At 48.5% G+C, this 19,634-nt stretch overlaps 2 protein-coding genes across 2 annotated transcripts; both read right to left on the bottom strand.

Annotated features, from left to right (window-relative positions):
* Nucleotides 1–778: 778 nt before the first annotated feature.
* Nucleotides 779–18,191, bottom strand: UBE2QL1 (ubiquitin conjugating enzyme E2 Q family like 1). The gene is made up of 2 exons (XM_048515383.1): nucleotides 17,441–18,191; nucleotides 779–988 (listed from the first exon to the last, which is right to left on the bottom strand). Exons 1-2 carry the CDS (start codon nucleotides 18,134–18,136, stop codon nucleotides 779–781), a joined length of 906 nt encoding a protein of 301 aa, XP_048371340.1. The 5' UTR covers nucleotides 18,137–18,191.
* Nucleotides 18,192–18,247: 56 nt separating this feature from the next.
* Nucleotides 18,248–18,680, bottom strand: LOC125443572 (transmembrane protein 200C-like). The gene is made up of 2 exons (XM_048515785.1): nucleotides 18,530–18,680; nucleotides 18,248–18,486 (listed from the first exon to the last, which is right to left on the bottom strand). Exons 1-2 carry the CDS (start codon nucleotides 18,678–18,680, stop codon nucleotides 18,248–18,250), a joined length of 390 nt encoding a protein of 129 aa, XP_048371742.1.
* Nucleotides 18,681–19,634: the final 954 nt, after the last annotated feature.

Below are 19,634 nucleotides of genomic sequence, written 5' to 3'. Positions count from 1 at the left end.
GCTCTTCGCAATCCTTTGTGGTTCACATATAGTGGAATTGGCCATGCTGGCAAGGGCTGATGGGAATTGTAGTCCATAATATCTGGAGTGCCAAAGGTTTGCCACCACTGCCCTAAAGGAAGTTCACAGGGAGTTCACTAGCGGTGCCACGGTCATGTAGGCGGCTGGACACCTCTGTCTAGGTGGCCCTTTGGACAGCGCTGCCTGTTCTGTTCAAGCAAAACTGCAAACACATCCAAACTGAGAGGCAGAGGGACACAGGAACAGTGTCAAATTCCTGCACCCTCCGTACATTTGCTCAGGTATCATCTGACAGGTAGGAGAAAAGTGAAAGTTGAAATTGTTGCAGCAAACAAAAAATCATATAGGACCGTGGTGGCGAACCTTTGGCGGTCCAGATGTTATGGACTACAATTCCCATCAGCCCCTGCCAGCATGGCCAATTGGCTCAGCAGGGTGTGTGTTCGGATGGGAGACCACCAAGGAATTGGACGGGAGACCACCAATTGGCCATGCTGGCAGGGGCTGATGGGAATTGTAGTCCATAACATCTGGAGTGCCAAAGGTTCGCCACCACTGATATAGGATCACAACACAATGCCAGCACACCTGGGAGAGCACGTTCAGCCTGCGTGGCGCCTGGAGCCTTTTCAAAGAAGGGAGGCATAAAAATGTACTAGAGAGACGGGCAAAATCCTTCCGTCACCTGGGCATATTGAAAGCCAAACCTCTGCTCTCAGCCCTCTCCAATTCCTAACCTTCCCATGGCATGAAAGGGTTAAGTGCTGGCTTGTTCAGGACAACGCAGAACTGTGGTGATGCCTCCGCTCTGTGTGATCATTATCACGGGCAGCGCCTCAGTCAAGGTTTCATTTCCTCTCTTCCATCTCAGCACAAAGATGTTCCTTTGGGGGTACTGATAACCTGGATGACTGGGCGGAAGCTTGAATATCAGACTGAATCCATTCTCTTCCTCTGTAAAGTCACCCTTCAGAGATTCAAGGGAGGTGGAGGGAGAAGGGACAGGACCCCCAAAGCACCCATAACACACTCTGAACTGGAGATTTTTACCTTGCTCTCCTCTAGGGGAAAAAGCATGATGGGCAACTTGCATACGTTTGTAAAATTCCATCAAGTTGCAACAGACTGACGGCAACCCCAGCAAAGGGCATTCAAGTCAAGCGAGGAGCAGAGGTGGTTCGCCACTCCCTTCCTCTTCAAGGTCTTCCTTGGTGGTCTCCCATCCAAACAGACACCCTGCTGAGCTTCTGAGGTCTCGCAAAATTGGGCTCTACCATGCTGTCTACCCTCCCAAGGAAGCGTATATGAAGGAAAAAAATCCATATTATTTACATATAAGAAAAATTAAGAAGAAGAAGAAGAAGAAGAAGAGGAGGAGGAGGAGGAGGAGGAGTTTGGATTTATATCCCCCCTTTCTCTCCTGCAGGAGACTCAAAGGGGCTTCCAATCTCCTTGCCCTTCCCCCCCACAACAAACACCCTGTGGGCTAGTTGGGGCTGAGAGAGCTCTGTCGTTTCACGCAGGGATACCCAGCCTATTATATTACAGCGCTCACAAATCCCATACACAGGAGAGCCTATATGCTGGCTAGATTTAACATCATGCCATCTCCGCTACATAGAGGAAGACTTAAAGGTCTTCCAAGCGATAAGAGGTTCTGTACCTTTAGCATAGGACAGCTGGATTCCATCCCACACATTCCCCTGAACTGCTTATTATACCAAGATCTCCGATCCAGCCTGTTATCCCAAGCTATAGACCCTATGATTGATTATACTGAATCAGGTAAAGTAGTTATGCTTTTAAATTGTCAGGATTTTCATTGTTGCCTTATAGTGGCAAAGTTTTTGTCAGGAGTTTGTAAACTGAATGTATGACAAACGCAAAGTTTTTTACTGTTCGCTTTTTAACTGGAACTGTATTTTTATACTATTGTGTATATGCCAATAAAGGCTTATTGAAATTGAATTGAATTGAATTGAGAGAGCTGGGAATCAAACCCGGTTCCTCCAGATTAGAATGCACCTGCTCTTAACCTCCGACGCCACTGAATCTGAAGCAAAATACTAAAAACAAACAGAAATTAAAACAATTCAATAAGGCTTAGTCCTGCTTAACTAACATTACACTTTCCCTGAAACCAATTGGCTCAGAAGGGCGTGACTGTTTAGATTGCCTTGCCCCAAGCACAAAAGGCAGCAACGGTACAAACACCCTCAATATTATCTCACAAATAAAAAAATATTACTACACCAGAAGCTCCCCCTCCCCCATAAAGCCACGAACAATTTTAGGATAACCATCACACAGCTCTAGGAGACCATGAATGGCAGGTCATCTAGTTTTCCTGGGGGAGGGTATTCCAGAGTCAGGGGCCACCACAGTCACCCAGTTTGGAGAAGGCCAGCCCCCAAAGATCTTGAGGTACAGGCCAGTTCATACGAGCAATAAGACAGCAGAGGTGCAACAGAAATTGAGTTGTCCTCTGTCCTAGGGGCTTTCCGCACTAATAGAGTTGTACTGGTTTCTATCTAGGTTCACCTCAGTGTATCCGCACTGCAACTGAGCTCAACGTTGTTTTGTCTCAGGTCCCCCCCCCCCCTTCAGAACTGCGACATCCTTGTCGCAGTTATGAACTGCACCTTTCTGCTGGAACAAGGTCGATGCCGCTTCGAAGCTTCAAACTGTGGACGCATCGAAACGACACCTCATCCGTTCAACCAATCAGGAGCCGCTTTTGTGGCATGCGCAGAACGGGAGAGTCGTGGCGGGCATGTAACTGTAAACTGTAAAAAAAAAAAGAACGCTCCCATTTCCCATGGTAACACAAGCTCCAATCACGATCGAGGAGCGAAACAGGCACCAAGATGATCCCGCCCGCTTAGCTCGGTTTCAGGGGGCCAAGTAAGTTGCTGTGCGGACAGCCTGGAATCGCCCCCCACTGAAGGGAACCGAGTTGACCTTAGCTCCCTTCTGTAGTGCGGAAAGCCCCCTAGTCTCCTTCAGCAGGTAAAGGAGGAGGCACGGGTGCTACCTAGGAACATCAAGAGTTATCTGAGCTCCTGCTACAGCAGCCTGTGAAGCCATCTTGAGAGAGGTGAAAACGTTGTAAGCAATCACTTTAATGCTTTAAGAAACAGCCCAGAGTTTGTCAAAAACACAACCTCTTGAGGTGGCATTGAGAACGCATTGATTTCCTTCCCAGCTATTGACCAAAATACTTCCCAGCTATTGACCAAAAAACCCAAAAAACCCTCAATTAGAATAAGAAAGCCTCTCCAACTTTGGCTCACTGCTCAATATGCCGCTGAATTAAAATGACTATGGCAGCTTGCTCTGCAAGTAACAGAATCAATCTATTGTCGAAGGCTTTCACGGCCGGAATCACTGGGGTGCTGTGTGGTTTCCGGGCTGTCTGGCTGTGTTCTAGCAGCATTCTCTCCTGACATTTCGCCTGCATCTGTGGCTGGCATCTTCAGAGGATCTGATGTTGGGAAAGCAAGTGGAGTATATATACCTGTTGGAGTGTCCAGGGTGGGTGAAGAAACATTGTCTGTGAGTAACAAAGAAGACAACCAGGTCAATAGTTGAGGGCATCTGAATAGAAGTATGAGTAACAATGAAGTCTATAGCATGGGAGTAACCCAGGAGATAGCAAGGTCACTGGGGGAAGCATCTGAATAGAAGTATCCTGGCCTTTGTTTCCTTTGTCTATGGTCATCCTGTGTTTGTGTGGAGCTGGTTAGACACTGTCTTGACTCTAGTATTTTTCAACACTGGCAGCCAAGTTCTGTTCATTTTCATAGTTTCTTCCTTTCTGTTAAAATTGTCCATGTGCTCATGGATTTCAATGGCTTCTCTGCATAGTCTGACGTAGTGGCTTTCAGAGTGGTCCAGAAGGTCTGTTTTTTCAAATAATATTCTATGTCCAGGTTGGTTTATCATGTGTTCTTGCTTTCCCAACATCAGATCCTCTGAAGATGCCAGCCACAGATGCAGGCGAAACGTCAGGAGAGGATGCTGCTAGAACACGGCCAGACAGCCCGGAAACCACACAGCACCCAACAGAATCAATCCTTTAAATGTTTTTAAGGGGGGATATGTGTGCGTGGGGGGGGGGATCTTCTCAACCATGGCGCTACGGGTAAGTAACTTCTTTAAAGAAACATGCCTTGCTACAGCAGAAATCCTCCCTGTTCTGCTGGATTTGCACAGACAGGGTGGGGAGGGTGGAGGCGAAGTGCACCCCAATAGCGTGAATGATACTCTACCTATAGGAATTGCAATTCCTCCCTTCCTCCAATGAGCTCAGAGTAGCACATGGGATCCTTTCCCCCACGACAACCCTGTGTAGGTAGTCTGGCTGAGATAGGACAACTAATCCAGCAAGGTTCTTAGCAGAGTCAGCTGGCTAACCATTACACCAGACTGCCTTGCCATGCTTTGAAGTTCTCACTGTTCTCAATCAAGGGAATATAAGCTGATGATGATCAACTTCATGGCTCCGCTGCCTTTCTTCCCAGTGGGGACCTACAATGGCTGACATTCGTCACTGCTCCATTTTATCCTCACCACAACTCTGTGAGGGGCGTGCGGCTGAGAGTGTGTGGAAGGCCCCAGGTGACCCACTGAGTTCCTCAGAAGAGTGGGGATTAGATCTTGGGTCTCCCGGTGCTCTAATCCTCGGGGTGTACCTCAGATATGCACCAGGGTGATAGCAGAAGGTAGCCGGGGAGTGGGCCACCTGTGAAGCATGGTGCTTAAGTCTTTCTCCCACCCCTTTCCCCATGTGGCCCCCCCTCCCGAAGATCTTCTCTCATCTTTGGGGTTTCAAACACACTTGCTGCATCACTGCAAAAAGCAGGAGGGGTGGGGGTCAGGGGCAGAGGTGGGATCCAGCCGGTTCTCACCAGTTCCCAAGAGTGGGTTACTAATTATTGGTGTATGCCGAGAGGGGGCTACTAATCGGGTCTGCTTTTCTGTTAGAAATTCCATTAGGTCCAAAAATCATAAAGTCCTGCTGTTTCCTTCGTGGCTGGTTAGCGAAGGTAGAAAACGGGATAACTCTCCCTGTTGGGCTGTTTTAAAAACATGTTTTAGAAATATGGTAAAGTTCCTTGTTTAAGGAAAGTCTCCTTCTTTTGATTTCTAGAAACAAAATTAAGTATTTGAAAGTATTAAGTATTTGACAGGCAGTCAATTAGAGGAGAAGTCGTTGTTTCTGTTGGCAGCAGACGATAGGACTTGCTAGAATGAGTTTAAATTATGGACAGAAAGAGACCAGCTGGAAATTAGGAACTTGTTTTTTACAGTAAGAGTTTTTTACAGTAACAGAGAAATTATTAATGCCCCGCCCCCGGAATGCCTGGCCACGCCCCCGTCGTGCCCCGCCAGCCCCATTGGCGCTGCGCCACTGTTTGAATCCCACCACCATGGGAACCTGTTACTAAAATTTTTGGATCCCACCACTGGTCAGCGGCATTACAGGAGAAACAGTAACATCCCTCTTGCCCACGTTTCATCACAGAATATTACAACCTCCCCCCCCCCACCTGTCGCTCTGATGAAAACGCTCAAGTTGGATTTATTCCTAAATAAGCAGTTCTGGCCTAAGGAACTATCTAAAGTATCTTAGAGATCAAGGAAAGTCAGAACCCGCCTGCCTGGCTCATAACCTTTCACAAAACAGTTTAAAGAGCCAGAAAGGGCTATTTTCCTCCTTCAGCTTGATTGACACAATATCCTACAGTTACAATGCCCTTTAACATCACTGAAGCAGATCCACACCGGGTTCTGCTTTTATTGTGGATGTATTAATCAAATAACGCCTTTTGCAAGTTGCCCAGGTCCATATCCTTAGTATATCCAGATGTCTGCACTTGCTGTTTAATTTTCTTGATGCAAACAAATTTAATTATTGTTTTACAATCCCTTGTTTAATATATATATATTATTATCAGGGATGCAACCTTTGATTAGTAGGTTAATCAAACTAAGCTTTAATTGGTTAATTGCTAGAAGCCAATTTTAAATGGTAAAAGTGAATTTTAGTCAGACAGTTACAGATCTGAGGGTACAGATCGTCTTTGGCAGAGGTTTCGGTCCCCCTCCCCCCTGGTTTCCATCAGCTCATTCCCAGTGCTTTCTAACTCACCCTATAAAAAGCATTATCCAGAACAGTGGTTTGCATTATCTACTATGGAAGATAATAACAAATCAAATTAAAAGCAGTAACAATTAACCGCACATTTATTCAAAATCTTATTAACATTTTTTTGTTTAATTTGTTCCCCAAAACTGATGAACTTGATCCAGTGATAGCAGCTTTTCAAAGTCTAATAGTCATTCAGCAAACATGTTAGATACCACATTTAGTAACTACTTCAGTAAATTCTTAATGCAATGGAGGGGCTTGACAAAGTGATACCAATGGACCAATGTCTGCTGCAAAGCCAACGAGGCAGAATCTTAAATCACTATTTTCAATCATCAGGAGTCAGCCATTTACCAAACATGCGCAATCCTCCACCCACCACAGATGTACAGTAATTAATTTATAAGAAAATGAATAGTTCTTACCAATAGCTGAGATTTGTGGCAGCTCAAACATGACTAAAGGAAAAAACTCTGAAATTAAGGACAGCAGTAAAACTTTAAAAATGAAACTAAGCAGGTATTTTGTTATAAGCCAGTGATGGCAAACCCTTTTGAGACCGAGTGCCCAAACTGCAACCCAAAACCCACTTATTTATTGCAAAGTGCCAACACAGCAATTTAACCTGAATACTGAGGTTTTAGTTTAGAAAAAACGGTTGGCTCCGAGGCCTGCATTACTCAGGAGTAAGCTTGGTGGTAGTCGGTGGCTCAGCTTTGAAGCAACCGTGCAACTCTTCCAACGGGTGAATCACGACCCTAGGAGGGTTTACTCAGAAGCAAGCCCCATTGCCAGAAACTGAGCTTACTCCCACGTAAAGGATTGTGCTTTAGTTCTTCGCATGAAAATCAGTGGGGTTTAACAGCGCTTAACAGGGTTACCTACACTGCTTCCCCAAAACTAGGTCTTAGGTGTAATGCTAATAATCAAGCCCAGCGGCCCAGGCCAGCCTAGATGTGTGTGTGTGTGTGGGGGGGGGAACTCTGTTTACGTGTGCCTACAGAGAGGGCTCTGAGTGCCACCTCTGGCACCCGTGCCATAGGTTCGCCACAACTGTTATAAACTCTAGCCTGGTCAATTGTAAATAAGTTGGGTCAGCTTAGCCTAGCGGTTCCTTCGGCAACTCAGTTTTCTCTGAACAATTGTAAATAAGTGAACAACGCGCTAAAAGGGCTGAACCGCCGGCACCCCCCCCCCCCGCCTCTTAGCACCCCCTAGGTAATCCCATCCCCCACCCAGAAGGCATGACCACCCACTTTGGGAACCTATGATATGCAGGTTTGTTGGAAGCTATTTTGGTATCTTGTAATACACGGCTTAAAAAATCCCCGGCGACCGGCCAGGCTCCACATGGGGGGTCCTGAGGCTGCGGTTGGCACAGAGCGGCACGCTGGGCTCAGCCCAGCTAAACCTGTTCTGCAGCTCTGTGCCACACATCCCCTCTGAGCCCCACATGGAGTTCGGAGGCAGAGGCAGAAGCAGGGGAGTCCTCCACCAGTCAGGCCGGCTAGCAGGAAAGTAAGGGAGGGGGAGAGGGGGGGAGGGCCTTCGAGAGTCAAAGACAATTTGTCAAGTCCACTGACAGTAGCAGAAAATTTAAGTAATAGGAAATTATTATTAAAGATGACCCTTTTTTCCTAACACAAACACCTTTGCTCATGGGAAAGGCTTTTTTTAACGGCCTCCAAAGGCTGACGGTTGAGAAATCTGTGATTTTCTTTTTATGATGATGATGATGATGATGATGATGATGATGATGATGATGATGATGATGATGATGATTTTGATTTAATATACCGCCCTATCCCTGAAGGGCTCAGGGCAGTGGACAATATAAAATATCATATATAAAAACATACATACAATTTAAAACAGTTACGTTCTAGAACAATGTCCCACGAAACCCGTATACAACCCTCCCAGAAAAGAATAATGGGTCCCGATGATGTTAGGGACCCCTGTAAAGCGGGGGAGGGGCAGGGCACCCTCAGCGGCTGGTCTAATTAATGAATTAATAAATTAAAAGACAAACATAATGAGACACTTGAGTGAAGACCTTACTCATTATATTTTCTGGACAACTTTCTTGTTTCTTTTTAAATCTGAGAGAGCCTGTTTTAATCAAACTTTGCAAACGGTTCCACAAAAGCCTCTAAGAGGGAAAATTGGACACATATCAAAGTAACATCAGACACTGGAAACTCACAAAAAGTGCCATCTTCGTTTGATTTGATGCTCTTCTTTGAAATGCCCATTTTAAATTGAGTCGAGTCTCTTGTTTTGATTGCCGTGAAATGTGCTCAATATTTAAAAAAAGAAGTCGCACAGCAATCAGTTTTGCACCCGTGTGGTGGCAGAGTGCGCCACAATGATTTGGCTGAGCACCGTGCGTTATGATGCCCTGCGGCATCATGGGATGACTCTTTTAAAAGCCTCCAACTCAGCTTGTATGAGCCGCTCCGGTGCTTGTGCTTCAGAATTCACTGAAGTGGTTACTAAATGTGGTCTCTAACATTTTTGCTAAATGACAACCAGAATCTGAAAAGCGGTGATCACTGGATGAAGTTCATGAGTTTTGTTGAATAAATTCAACGAATCAATCGGTGACTTTCCTCTTCCCTTACTATCATAAGAACATAAGAACTAGCCTGCTGGATCAGACCAGAGTCCATCTAGTCCAGCTCTCTGCTACTCGCAGTGGCCCACCAGGTGCTTTTGGGAGCTCACATGCAGGATGTGAAAGCAATGGCCTTCTGCGGCTGTTGCTCCCGAGCACCTGGACTGTTAAGGCATTTGCAATCTCAGATCAAAGAGGATCAAGATTGGTAGCCATAAATCGACTTATTTTCGGGGAAACACGGTATTAGTTACATTCTTACTGAGGAGCCCCAACAAACCTACAAGGAATTGTAAAACCAATCCTGTTGAGTTTTCATGTAATGGACTGTAACCCATAAACGTGCCTAGATATGACCTGAAATGGGTTGTATCAGAGTTGATACCTCTGTATTTTGAAAAGCAAAAATACAAGATATGGACAATGAGAAGGAGAAATAGGGAAAGAAGGAAGAGACCCAATCTGGATAGAATGACTGAATGATGGAAAGAATAGAATAAAAAGTATAAAACTTGAAAGTTGCCATCTTGGAAGACAACAGGAAAACCTGAATCTGGGAATATTGAAAACCACATATAATTAGAAATGTACACCCCGCTTAGCAAGCCTCAATATACCAAAGAGCCAGCATTTAAGGATGTGAAAATGTGAAAAATATTACATCAAAATATGTAAATATCATGCATTCCCACACCACAGTCATACCCACAAGCTCATACAATTAATACCTCTCTTACAGCAATAAATAAACATAACATATAAATAACACATAAATCTATATCTATAAACGCGAAATACCACTGACTGACTGACTGACTGACAGACTGACTCATCAACAGCACTCAAAAAACACCTAACCTACAAAGTTGAAATTTGGCACACCTGTTCATTATGTGGTTTAGGTGCTCACTAAGAAAGGATTTTTCAAAATATTCAGATTTACTTGAGTTATTACACATTTACTGTTGATTTCTGGCCATCTGCCCAAACATTCTAAACCTGCTTGCCAAGCTAAAGGAAGCAGTACAGGGAGTAAAAATGATTTGTTTCACAGGAGATTTTAATGAAGGGCACTTTGACGCTCTACTTCCATGTGTCGAATCGACAAGTTCTGATAATGCCCACCAAACAAAAAAAAAGTGCTAACAATTCGAGCTTCAATGGTGGCCCAACTGATTTCCTACCAACCGACCTCCTCAACGCGATACAAACCTGTTCCTTCTGTTGAAACAGCTAAAGGGAGGAGAGGGGATTAAACGAAAAGCCGCATTTACAGATTCGATTAGAAAAAGACAAGTAAGGGAAGCTGCTGCAAAATATGCGAAAAACAACCCAGAAGTTCATAGACAGGCTGTGATGAGGTATGCTGAATGTCACCCCAAAGTTAATAGAGAGGCTGTGATGAGGTATGCTGAATGTCACCCCAAAGTTCACAAACAGGTTGCAAAAAAGTATGCTGAATGTCACCCCGAAATTAACAGACAGGCTGTGAAAAAGTACTCCTCCACCCACCCTCACGTTAACAACACAGCCAAATACTATCAAAATAGATTACAAACCACACTATCACCTTGGATTACTAAACATTTGTCGGGTTTTCCATATGGACATCAGATTGCTTACTGTGGAGACAGATTGCTTACTGTGGATCAGTCTCCGATCACCCTGTTCTTGGTGTCGTGCTCTGAAAAGACAGGATGAGTCCCCAGGAATGTGCTGCAGTGGAAGTACAGTCCAGCTCCCTGCCCTTCAACCCTACCCTGAACCTCTTCACAGCCTTCTCACTCATCAGCATCCAATGGCAGAACACTTCCTTTCTGCATCCCGAAAATACAATGGCTGCTTCCAAATGACGTCTTTTGGAGCCCACCAGGTGAAAGAGAGCAATAACACATTGCATTAGAAAAAGACAACTACAGGAAGCTGCTGCAAAATAATGTGAAAACAAACCCATCAGTCCACAGACAGGCTGTGAGGAAATATGCTGCATGTCACCCCAAAGTTCACAAACAGGCTGTACAGAAGTATGTTGAATGTCACCCCGAAATTCATAGAGAGCCTGTGATGAAGTATGCGTAGCGAAGCACGAGTGCCCTGCTAGTATATACAATATAACATAACATGTCCACTGTTGAACTGAATATGCCTCTTTTGCTTACATCAAACACCTGACTGACTCCAAACCAGTCAGATCAAGTGTTCTAATCAACTGGGTCTTTGAACCCAAAGGCAGTTTTAAGACGAGATGATTACAAGACTGCACCGCACAGAAACCGCCTCTTGATAACAGAGATCACTTCCAGAGTGCTGCAGTGGCTAGACCCAAGGGTGTATCCTCATTCCCCCGAGGAAGCTCCCGGGGTGACCTTGGGCCAGTTACATGCTCTCAGGCTAACCTACCTCACAGGGCTGCTGTGAGAATAAAAGGGAGGAGAGGAGAATATCATAAATCCACTTGAGTTACGACTGGAGAGGAAGGCAGGGTATAAACAGTATAAATACATAAAATTGATCGGCCTTGAATAATACAAAAACCCCTCTGTGTCACACCAGAGAGAAGCTTTTAAAATTGTGACGAGGGAGGCAAATGGATAGAGAAACTTGTTTTCTCATGTTCCATAATATCTAGAACTCAGGGCCACTCGATGAAGATGGTAATAGGGTCAGAAGGTCAAAAAAGCATGGAATTTTCTACAAGGATGCCTCCTCTCAGCTTTGAGAGCAGACAGATTCAAGGGGAACGGGACTGTCAATAACTGCTATAGTCACCTGGAATCTCCATGTTCAGGTGTAAAGCACCACTTTTAAGAAGCAAGCAGCAGGGAGGCGAGCATATTGGTCCCCAGAGGGGCCCCTCATTTTAAAAAGGTGGTGGGCTAGACCAGTGGTGGCGAACCTTTGGCACTCCGGATGTTATGGACTGCAACTCCCATCAGCCCCTGCCAGCATGGCCAATTTGCCATGCTAGCAGGCTCATGGGAATTGTAGTCCATAACATCTGGAGTGCCAAAGGTTCGCCATCACAGGGCTAGACGGACCTCTGGTCTAATTCAATGGGGCTCCGTCTTAAGCTCTTATGTGTTTTTGAGAACACAATACCAAGGTCACCTAATTAAACTGACACGCGATATTCTACTAACACCAAAGATCTGACCAAGCGGTGCAAAGTAACTATTTCACAAAACCAGTAGATATCTTTTAAGGATGGAAAGCAGTTTTGCTCGGGGCCGTGCGCTTAAATGGGCTGTTCGGACAGGCTGGCTCTGCAAATGGAATCAAGATTCTCAAATGTCCCTCCTGGCTCGATCTGCTGTACAGCTTGCCTTATGCAACCGAACCACCAGGGTTATATAATGCAACTCCTGTTACACTGTGGTGAATCTGACTCCTTGATAGCAGTTACGAAGCAAACGCTAAGCACACGAAACAATTAATACTAACTCTTGTTTCCCCTTTTTGTAATGGGCACTGCGTCACCTTCGCAGTCTTACGCGAATAAGCCAATCTGGGATGACGGGCAGTCATTTAATTCCTTCATTCCCAACAATATGCAGGCACCGTATTTCCCATTCAGTCTAGGAACACAAGACAATAACAGGATACCCACAAAAATATGCATTTGTGAACAACTAGCAGATTCAGAAAACCTTCTAATACTTAAACAAAAGGCATCCCTCTGGAAAAATTACACCATGTTTTATTGCCGATTCGTCCCACCCACCAGAATGAAGACAGCAGCATTAAACAAGCAGACGGTGTTTCAGCCGTGATTCGCTTAAGGGCTGGATTTAAACCAGCATGTATTGAGCTGTGTTATTTGGGGTGGGGACTTCTGGACGGATTAAAATGGCTTCATAGATTTTATAAATCTCATTCCTTATTCAACAGCAGCCGCTGTCAGAGACCGGAGAAGCAACAGAACAGAAAAACGAGCCATTATACTTCTAATATATGACTGACATTTCTTTCACCCACTCTGAGCTGCCTGCATCAATCTCAAGGGGCTGACCTCCTCGGACAACAAACTGCAGATCCTGACGTGATGGAAATAAGGTGTGCATGGGTCATCAGCTAGGATGGAGGGCACAAAACAACCTCTTTGTGTAGATTCCACATTCTTTGCCTCATTCTAAGGAGAGTCTGATGGCACATAAAAGTTTAACAGTTTATTTATTGTGCAGTCTTGTGTCTGCTTATTATGCGTGTCCATTCAGTCACTTTAGGTAGGAATAAAAAATAAATGAATAGCAGAGTCACATAAAGCAACGAAATAAAAACATTTTTTTTAAAAAACCCAGAAGCATGTAAAAAAACCGAATGCCGGCAATTGCTCGCGTCAGGCTGGAAATGATGCGAATTCCTTGCAAGAGTCACCAAAAGGTTCATATGACTAATAAATAGGACAACGATGTATCATCTGGTCTAGAACATTAAGCAATATGCTCACTTAATGAAGCGTGCAACCGCTTTTCTGAATTTCTCAATCCCAAAATGGACCAGCCAGGTATCCACAAGGTGGATTTCAAGGATAAAAATCATGTGGTATCAATGATTGGCAATGAATGTCACAGGATGCTTTCTCACACAAGGGGACATCCCACTTAATGATGCCCCCAAATGCAAGGGAGTTGCAATAACTAGTGCATACTCCATCACCTCTTGCCAACGCTGTGGTTTGAGAATGAAAAAACAATCTCAAATCTCTGAAGTACATCATCACACAGGGCTGTCCATGTCGGATGCAATCAAGAAGGTAGTTTAATTTAAGGGCCAAACTAGCCAAGACACTGAAAAGTCAGCAGCAGCACAGAGTTGAAGGGTCACGTCTCCTCCAGCTTGTGTGGTGGGGAAACGGGATTCCTATGAGCAAGACCATTCAGGAGAGGAAAAGATGAAAACCCCCTCTCTTCTTCCTCTCCCATGTTGTGACCGCAAACAGAATGGGGGTGGGGGGGGGCGACCCCCTGCAGCAATGCATCCTTAACTATCTTTGAACCGAGTGTGGATCTCTCTCTGCCTGATCTAGTTTTCCCTAAGATCTTGTTTTGATTTGTGATTAGAGTGCCTGCCTCACAGGGGGGAGGGACATGAGCACATTAAGACCCCTGGTGCCATTCTTCAGACACATTTTGCGGCCAGCGCAGCTGAACCTATTACATTGGGGGGGGGGGGGGAGATTAGCTTCATAGATTTCTCCTTCCTGAATACCCTGCAAGCACATCAGGAAATGACCTTGGGGGATGAAGAACATCTTTACGCAGTAATGTGCTGAATCCACTGAGCCCACGGAACTGGCTCCATGAAAAGATTGGTCTGACTTGGTTGCAGCCTTTGGTTGTAAAATCTTTGGCGTATCAGTGTGGGATGCTGAGTACATACGCGTGGGGTGAGGAGATGGTTCTCCTCAGCAGCCTGATTAGTCACGATGACACACAGCCAAAAAGCAATAAGGGAAATTGCAATGAAAAAACACCATTGATTTTGGGAGGCAGATTTCTTGAGGGGGGGGAGCAATCGAAGCTCTTCGCCTGATACAGACCCTTAGATTTCAACAGGGTAACAAAACAGAGCAGCCCACGGGTTCTGAAGCTGCGATAAATGTATTGTCCTGCTTCCCTTTATCTACACACAATCTTAGGTGGAGCTACAGAATCTCTCCTTTTAAACCACACCTCTTTGTTCTGCAACCTCCAACCTCCGCCTATCGTCACGAAGCCCCGAATCAACAACCTTTCCAAATGAGAAAGGCAAAGAAATGCTTTCTTGGATCTAAGTCCAATAGAGGCCTGCCTACAGAGATGATGATTCAATCCATCGTCCAGGATACGGTAATAACCGCCTGGGAACTATGGTGGTCCCATTTTGTGTTATCTGTGCTAATGCACGCATGACTCCAGTGTTCAGTGGACTTCCTGGCAAGATTTTTTTTTACATTTTTCTTTTCAGCTTTTTGGGCTGGTGCCAACTTTCCTATCTTGTGGCATGGGAGCAGCCCACGTTTATCATTCCACGAGAAAACATCCCTGCAAGCCAATTTCATTGGATTGCTCAAAATTCTAGTGCTTTTGGGAGAGTGAAGGGGGAAATTTGCTTTTGAAAATTTCCCAATGCAATACTGTGATGAGAATTTTTTTCATTTCCAAAAAAAACAAATTAGTGACATAATGAATGGATGCAATAATAGCAAATTGGGAGTGCGAACATTAAAACTCCTTTGGTGGATGACAACCACAGAATAGACCCAATTCCATGAAGTGCTAGATTCAGTAATTTAACACTTTCCATAATTTTTCTCTTAAAATTTAAATGACATTAGGGAAGCATAGGCTTTTAAGTTGTCATATTTTAAAATGTTAGGAAGAATTCTAATAAAAATAACATCCAAGTAGAGCTCTGGATTTACTGGATGACAATGTTTAAACCACATTAAGAGAGCTAATTGAGAATTTCCGTTCAATTCCTTTTGGATGTTGGAATAAATTCTGAAATATTTACACAGCACATAAAATGAACAAATAACAGTTTTAGATTTTTTATAATTCATAGAAAAATACTAAATATCTTGAGATTTCTCCAGCGCTACTTTTCCAAGGGCAAAAAAGTATTCAACAAAAAATGTTCTAATTAATTTATCAGATTTTGATTAATTAATTTATCTTTTGTTACTCTTTCCATATTCTTATGTTCCCCCAGAGAGTCATATTTTGGGAAGACCCAGGAAACAGGAAAGTCACACGGAATCCTTACAGCAGTCACCATCTGCTGCGTATATGTGCAGGCCAGAACCCCTTCCCGTTTTCTTCACCCCCACCTTCAGAACCCCAAACGCTAACAACTCTCCCACACAAATGCTTCTATGCACCATATTATGTGGTTCAGTACTCAGAAGGGTTCAACAACCAGATAGGGGAGACAAAAGGTCATCTATGGCTCCTTCCGCACATGCAGAATAATGCACTTTCAAACTGCTTTCAGTGCTCTTTGAAGCAGTGCGGAATGGCAAAATCCACTTGCAAACAGTTGTGAAAGTGGTTTGAAAACGCATTATTTTGCCTGTGCGGAAGGGGCCTCTGTGTGCCTGAAAACCTCTTTTGACTGACAGCCCTTGGTATTGGCAGGCGTGGTGGTGCAGGCACAGGCGGCCCCAGGAGAGTCTCTGGGGAATCCCTTGGAGTGTCACAGCAGAGGGTGCCAAAACCTGCCCGGAAATGATTGCAGCATCCCATGCCGGGTCATGAGGGGAACACCAGTCTGGCAGTGCGGTTCAGCTTCTGGGATAACGCGAGGCAACAAAAATGCAGCCAGGCTGAGCCCCACTAGCCCTTCCCTGAACACCACGAAGCCGCCCAAACCCGCAAGAACCGTTCTAAACACACCCCAGGTGATTTTCCTTCAGCACAGATGTGAGAACCCGGGAGAAATTCTATAGCGAAGGGTTTCCCCCCAGCAAGGATGACCAAGGCCAGGGATGGAGCTCCGGTCAAGCCACCCGAGCAACTGTTTGGGTCACCACCAAGAGGGGGGCATTGTCATGACCAGCCCCCATGTCCTGCCATGTCCCCCGCCTGGGATGTGGGACCCTTTCTCTCCACATCCCCCCCCTTAATTCCGGTGGCTGGCTGCACTTTCCCACCTTTGTACTTTCGGCTCCTGAGCAATGCTTCATCAGCTCATGAGACACCTGCTGTTGTTGTTCTGTCAGCACTGTGGAATGTAGGCTGTGTTGGCGAAGAGGACGGCTGCCTTGTCTCTGACCATGGGACAGGTGGGGTGCCATTCCCTCCTTGGCGTGGTGTTGTGCAGAGGCGTATTGGGGGGGGGGGAATGTTGCTTGGAGACAAACCTTCTCCGGGCACACACACACACCCCCCCCCCGTTTGGGCCGAGGGAGTCCAAACACTCGTCGTCTTCATGAAGGCATCTGGTCACATGGGGGGCAATTTTGCGCCCCCCCACGTGACCAGATTAGTTGCACCCCTGGACAGAGATTACCCCCTGTCCCCAGGCTGATACGCCATTGGTGCTGCATGACGTAGGGCATGACGTGTGGGGTATAATGATGGCTGCAATAGCGGCTATGCTGTCGTTTGGCAACAGAAGCCAACATGCTCATTCCTGATGCTGTTTCACAATAGAGAAATCTCCTGGACATAGAGCAGGGGTCTTCAAACTATGGCCCTCCAGAATGTTCATAGACTACAATTCCCATCAGCCCTACCACTTGGCCATGCTGGCAGGGGCTGATGGGAATTGTAGTCCATGAACATCTGGAGGGTCATAGTTTGAAGATCCCTGCCATAGAGTCATGTCATGACTGAACAGTCTGAGGCAGAGGTCTTCAAACGATGGCCCTCCAGATGTTCAGGAACTACAATTCCCACCAGCCTCTGCCCGCATGGCCAAGTAGCAGGGCTGATGGGAATTGTAGTTCCTGAACATCTGGAGGGCCATCGTTTGAAGACCCCTGGCTCTGAGGGCATGACAGGCATCGGCCTGCCCAGGGGTGTGTGTGTGTGCGGTTCTGCTGCCTGCCAACCATCCTGAGCTGGCCCAACCATGGCTGACCTGAGGCTGGGCTTGGGCCGAACCCCCCCGGCGCCCCTCCTGGGCTGCACCCCTTGGCTGGGCTCAGGCCGCGGCTCCCTTACCTGCCCCTTGACCAGGCTGGCGGCAAACTGGCGCATGACGGCCTCGACGGTGTAGGCGCTGGACCAGCCGCGGGGGGTGAGGAGCTCCATGCAGATGGCGCCGCCGTCCAGGACGTAGCCGTTCTCCAGGCGGGGGCTGAGGACGCGCATGAAGGGCGGGGCGAAGGGGAAGTTGTCCGGGAAGGTGAGGTTGAGCAGGATGTGGTCGGTGTGCGTCTCCTTCATGTCCTGCCACAGCACGGAGTCCTGGTCCACCTGGTGCAGCTTGACGTTCCAGTCGAAGAGGCTCTCGTCCACCAGCTCCACCGAGATGAAGCGGTCGCTCAGCCGCGCGATGTCCTGCAGCTCCTTCATCAGCCGCCGCGTCCGCACCTGCGTGCCGTGCGCCCCCCGCCCGCCCCCCGCCGCCACGGCGCCCCCGCGCCCCGCAGGACCCTCGGCCCGCGCCGGCTTCTGCGGGGGGCGCGCGGCGGGGCTGCCGGGGCTCTCCTGGCCGGGGGGGCTACCTGGCAGGGCCGGCGGCGGCGGCGGCGGCTGGGCGGTCGTGGGCGCCGCCTTGTTCTTCTGGTGGCCGCGGCCGCGGAGCGCCGAGCCCTGCTGGGAGGTGCCGCGGGGCGGGTGCAGGTGGTGCTTGGGGTCCTCCGTGTCGCGGTTGTGCAGCCGGATCAGGCCGATCTTGCGCAGCAGCGTGGCCATCTTCGTCCCCTCGCCCGCCCGCCCGGGCGGCAGCGGCTGAGCGGCGGGGGCTCGACGGCGCGGCGGGAGCGGGAGGCGGCGGCTCCCTCCCTCCCTCCCTCCCCGGCGCGCTCAGAGGCGGCGGCGCGGCACGGGCGTCGGGGGGGCCGCGGCGGGCAGCAGCAGCAGCAGCATCACGGCAGAGGCGTCAAAGCCGGGCCAGCCCCGCCGCTGCCGCAGGGCCCCGATCCCCGCCTGGGCGAGAGAGGGAGGGAGGGAGGGAGGGACCCCCGCCGGGCTCCTGGCTCCGCCCCCGCCGCTGCGGCGCCTCCTTTGTTCGGGCCCGGCGGGGCGAGCCTGGCCGGCCGGCCGGCGCGCTCCAAGTCCCGGCGCCGCTGCGCAGCGCGGACCCTCAGTCGCCCCCTCCCCGCCCGCGGCGCTCCAGGCAGTCCCCGGCGGCGGCGGCGGCGGCGGCGGGGGGAGCGGCGCCTTCGGGCGGGCAGGATGAGGCTGCTGCTGCTGCTGCTGCTGCTGCTGCCCGGCGCGGCTGCGGCTCTTCTGGCATGGGGGGAGGGGGGGCGAGGGGGGAGGGGCGGGGCAGAGAAAGCGCCGCCCCCTGACTGCCGGCCGCGCGCAAGAGGAGGTGGGCTCAGGCCGCGGCTCACGTGCGCGCCGCCCGCGCCCCCACTGGCTGCCGGCCCCGATGCGGCCGCCCCCCCCGCCTCCTCCCGCCACACCCCCGCCCCCCCCCCCCGACGCCGGTCAGGGGCGCAGCGGAGAAGCACGTGGGAGTTTCGGGCCGACCCCGCCCTTGGCCGGCCCCGGGGCCCGAGCGCTCGCCCTGGCCTCCGACCCACCGGCTCGGCTTCTGCCCCCTCCCCAGCCAAGGAGCGGGGGGGGGGGGGGCGGCCGGACCGCGCAAGGCTCTGCCAGGAGGCCGCTTGGCTGCCAAGGGGCGACCCTCCCCACTTCTGCGCCCCGAACAAGGAGACCCAGTTGCCCGCCCGCCCCTGCTCCCATGGGGAAAAGGCCCCCAAGAGGAAGGACAGGATGTTGTTCATTGCAGGGGCGAACCTAGGCAAACTGGAGCCGGGGGACAAAACCAGAGTTGCCCCCCCCCCCCCCCGCGATTGGGCGGCCACCCTCCCCCACCGTGAACAAACAATGATTTTTTTGCACCAGCTCACAAAACACCTCCCACTCCCAGCAAAACATACATGGCTCTCTCCCCACCAACTTTTTTCCTAATTTCCTAATCACAACAACCCTATGAGGTAGGTTGTTAGCCTGAGAAACAACTCCAAGCCAGTGCAAGTGGGTATTAAGCATGTAAACCTCTCACAAATCATCCCCAGCAAAACATTTGCTCAAAAAAACCAGTGTCAGCACCATCTCACAAAACACCTTCCAGTGGAATCCACCCCCCAAACAGCATCAAGCTTTCAATGGTGTTTAAACTAGGAGCTCAGATCTCTTCTTTTTTAAATCCACCTCAAAGGGAGAATCTGGGGTCCCCGGT

This window comes from Sphaerodactylus townsendi, linkage group LG14 (assembly GCF_021028975.2).
Source record: "Sphaerodactylus townsendi isolate TG3544 linkage group LG14, MPM_Stown_v2.3, whole genome shotgun sequence".
NCBI lineage: Eukaryota > Metazoa > Chordata > Lepidosauria > Squamata > Sphaerodactylidae > Sphaerodactylus > Sphaerodactylus townsendi.
This window is presented reverse-complemented; position numbering and strand designations above follow the sequence as displayed.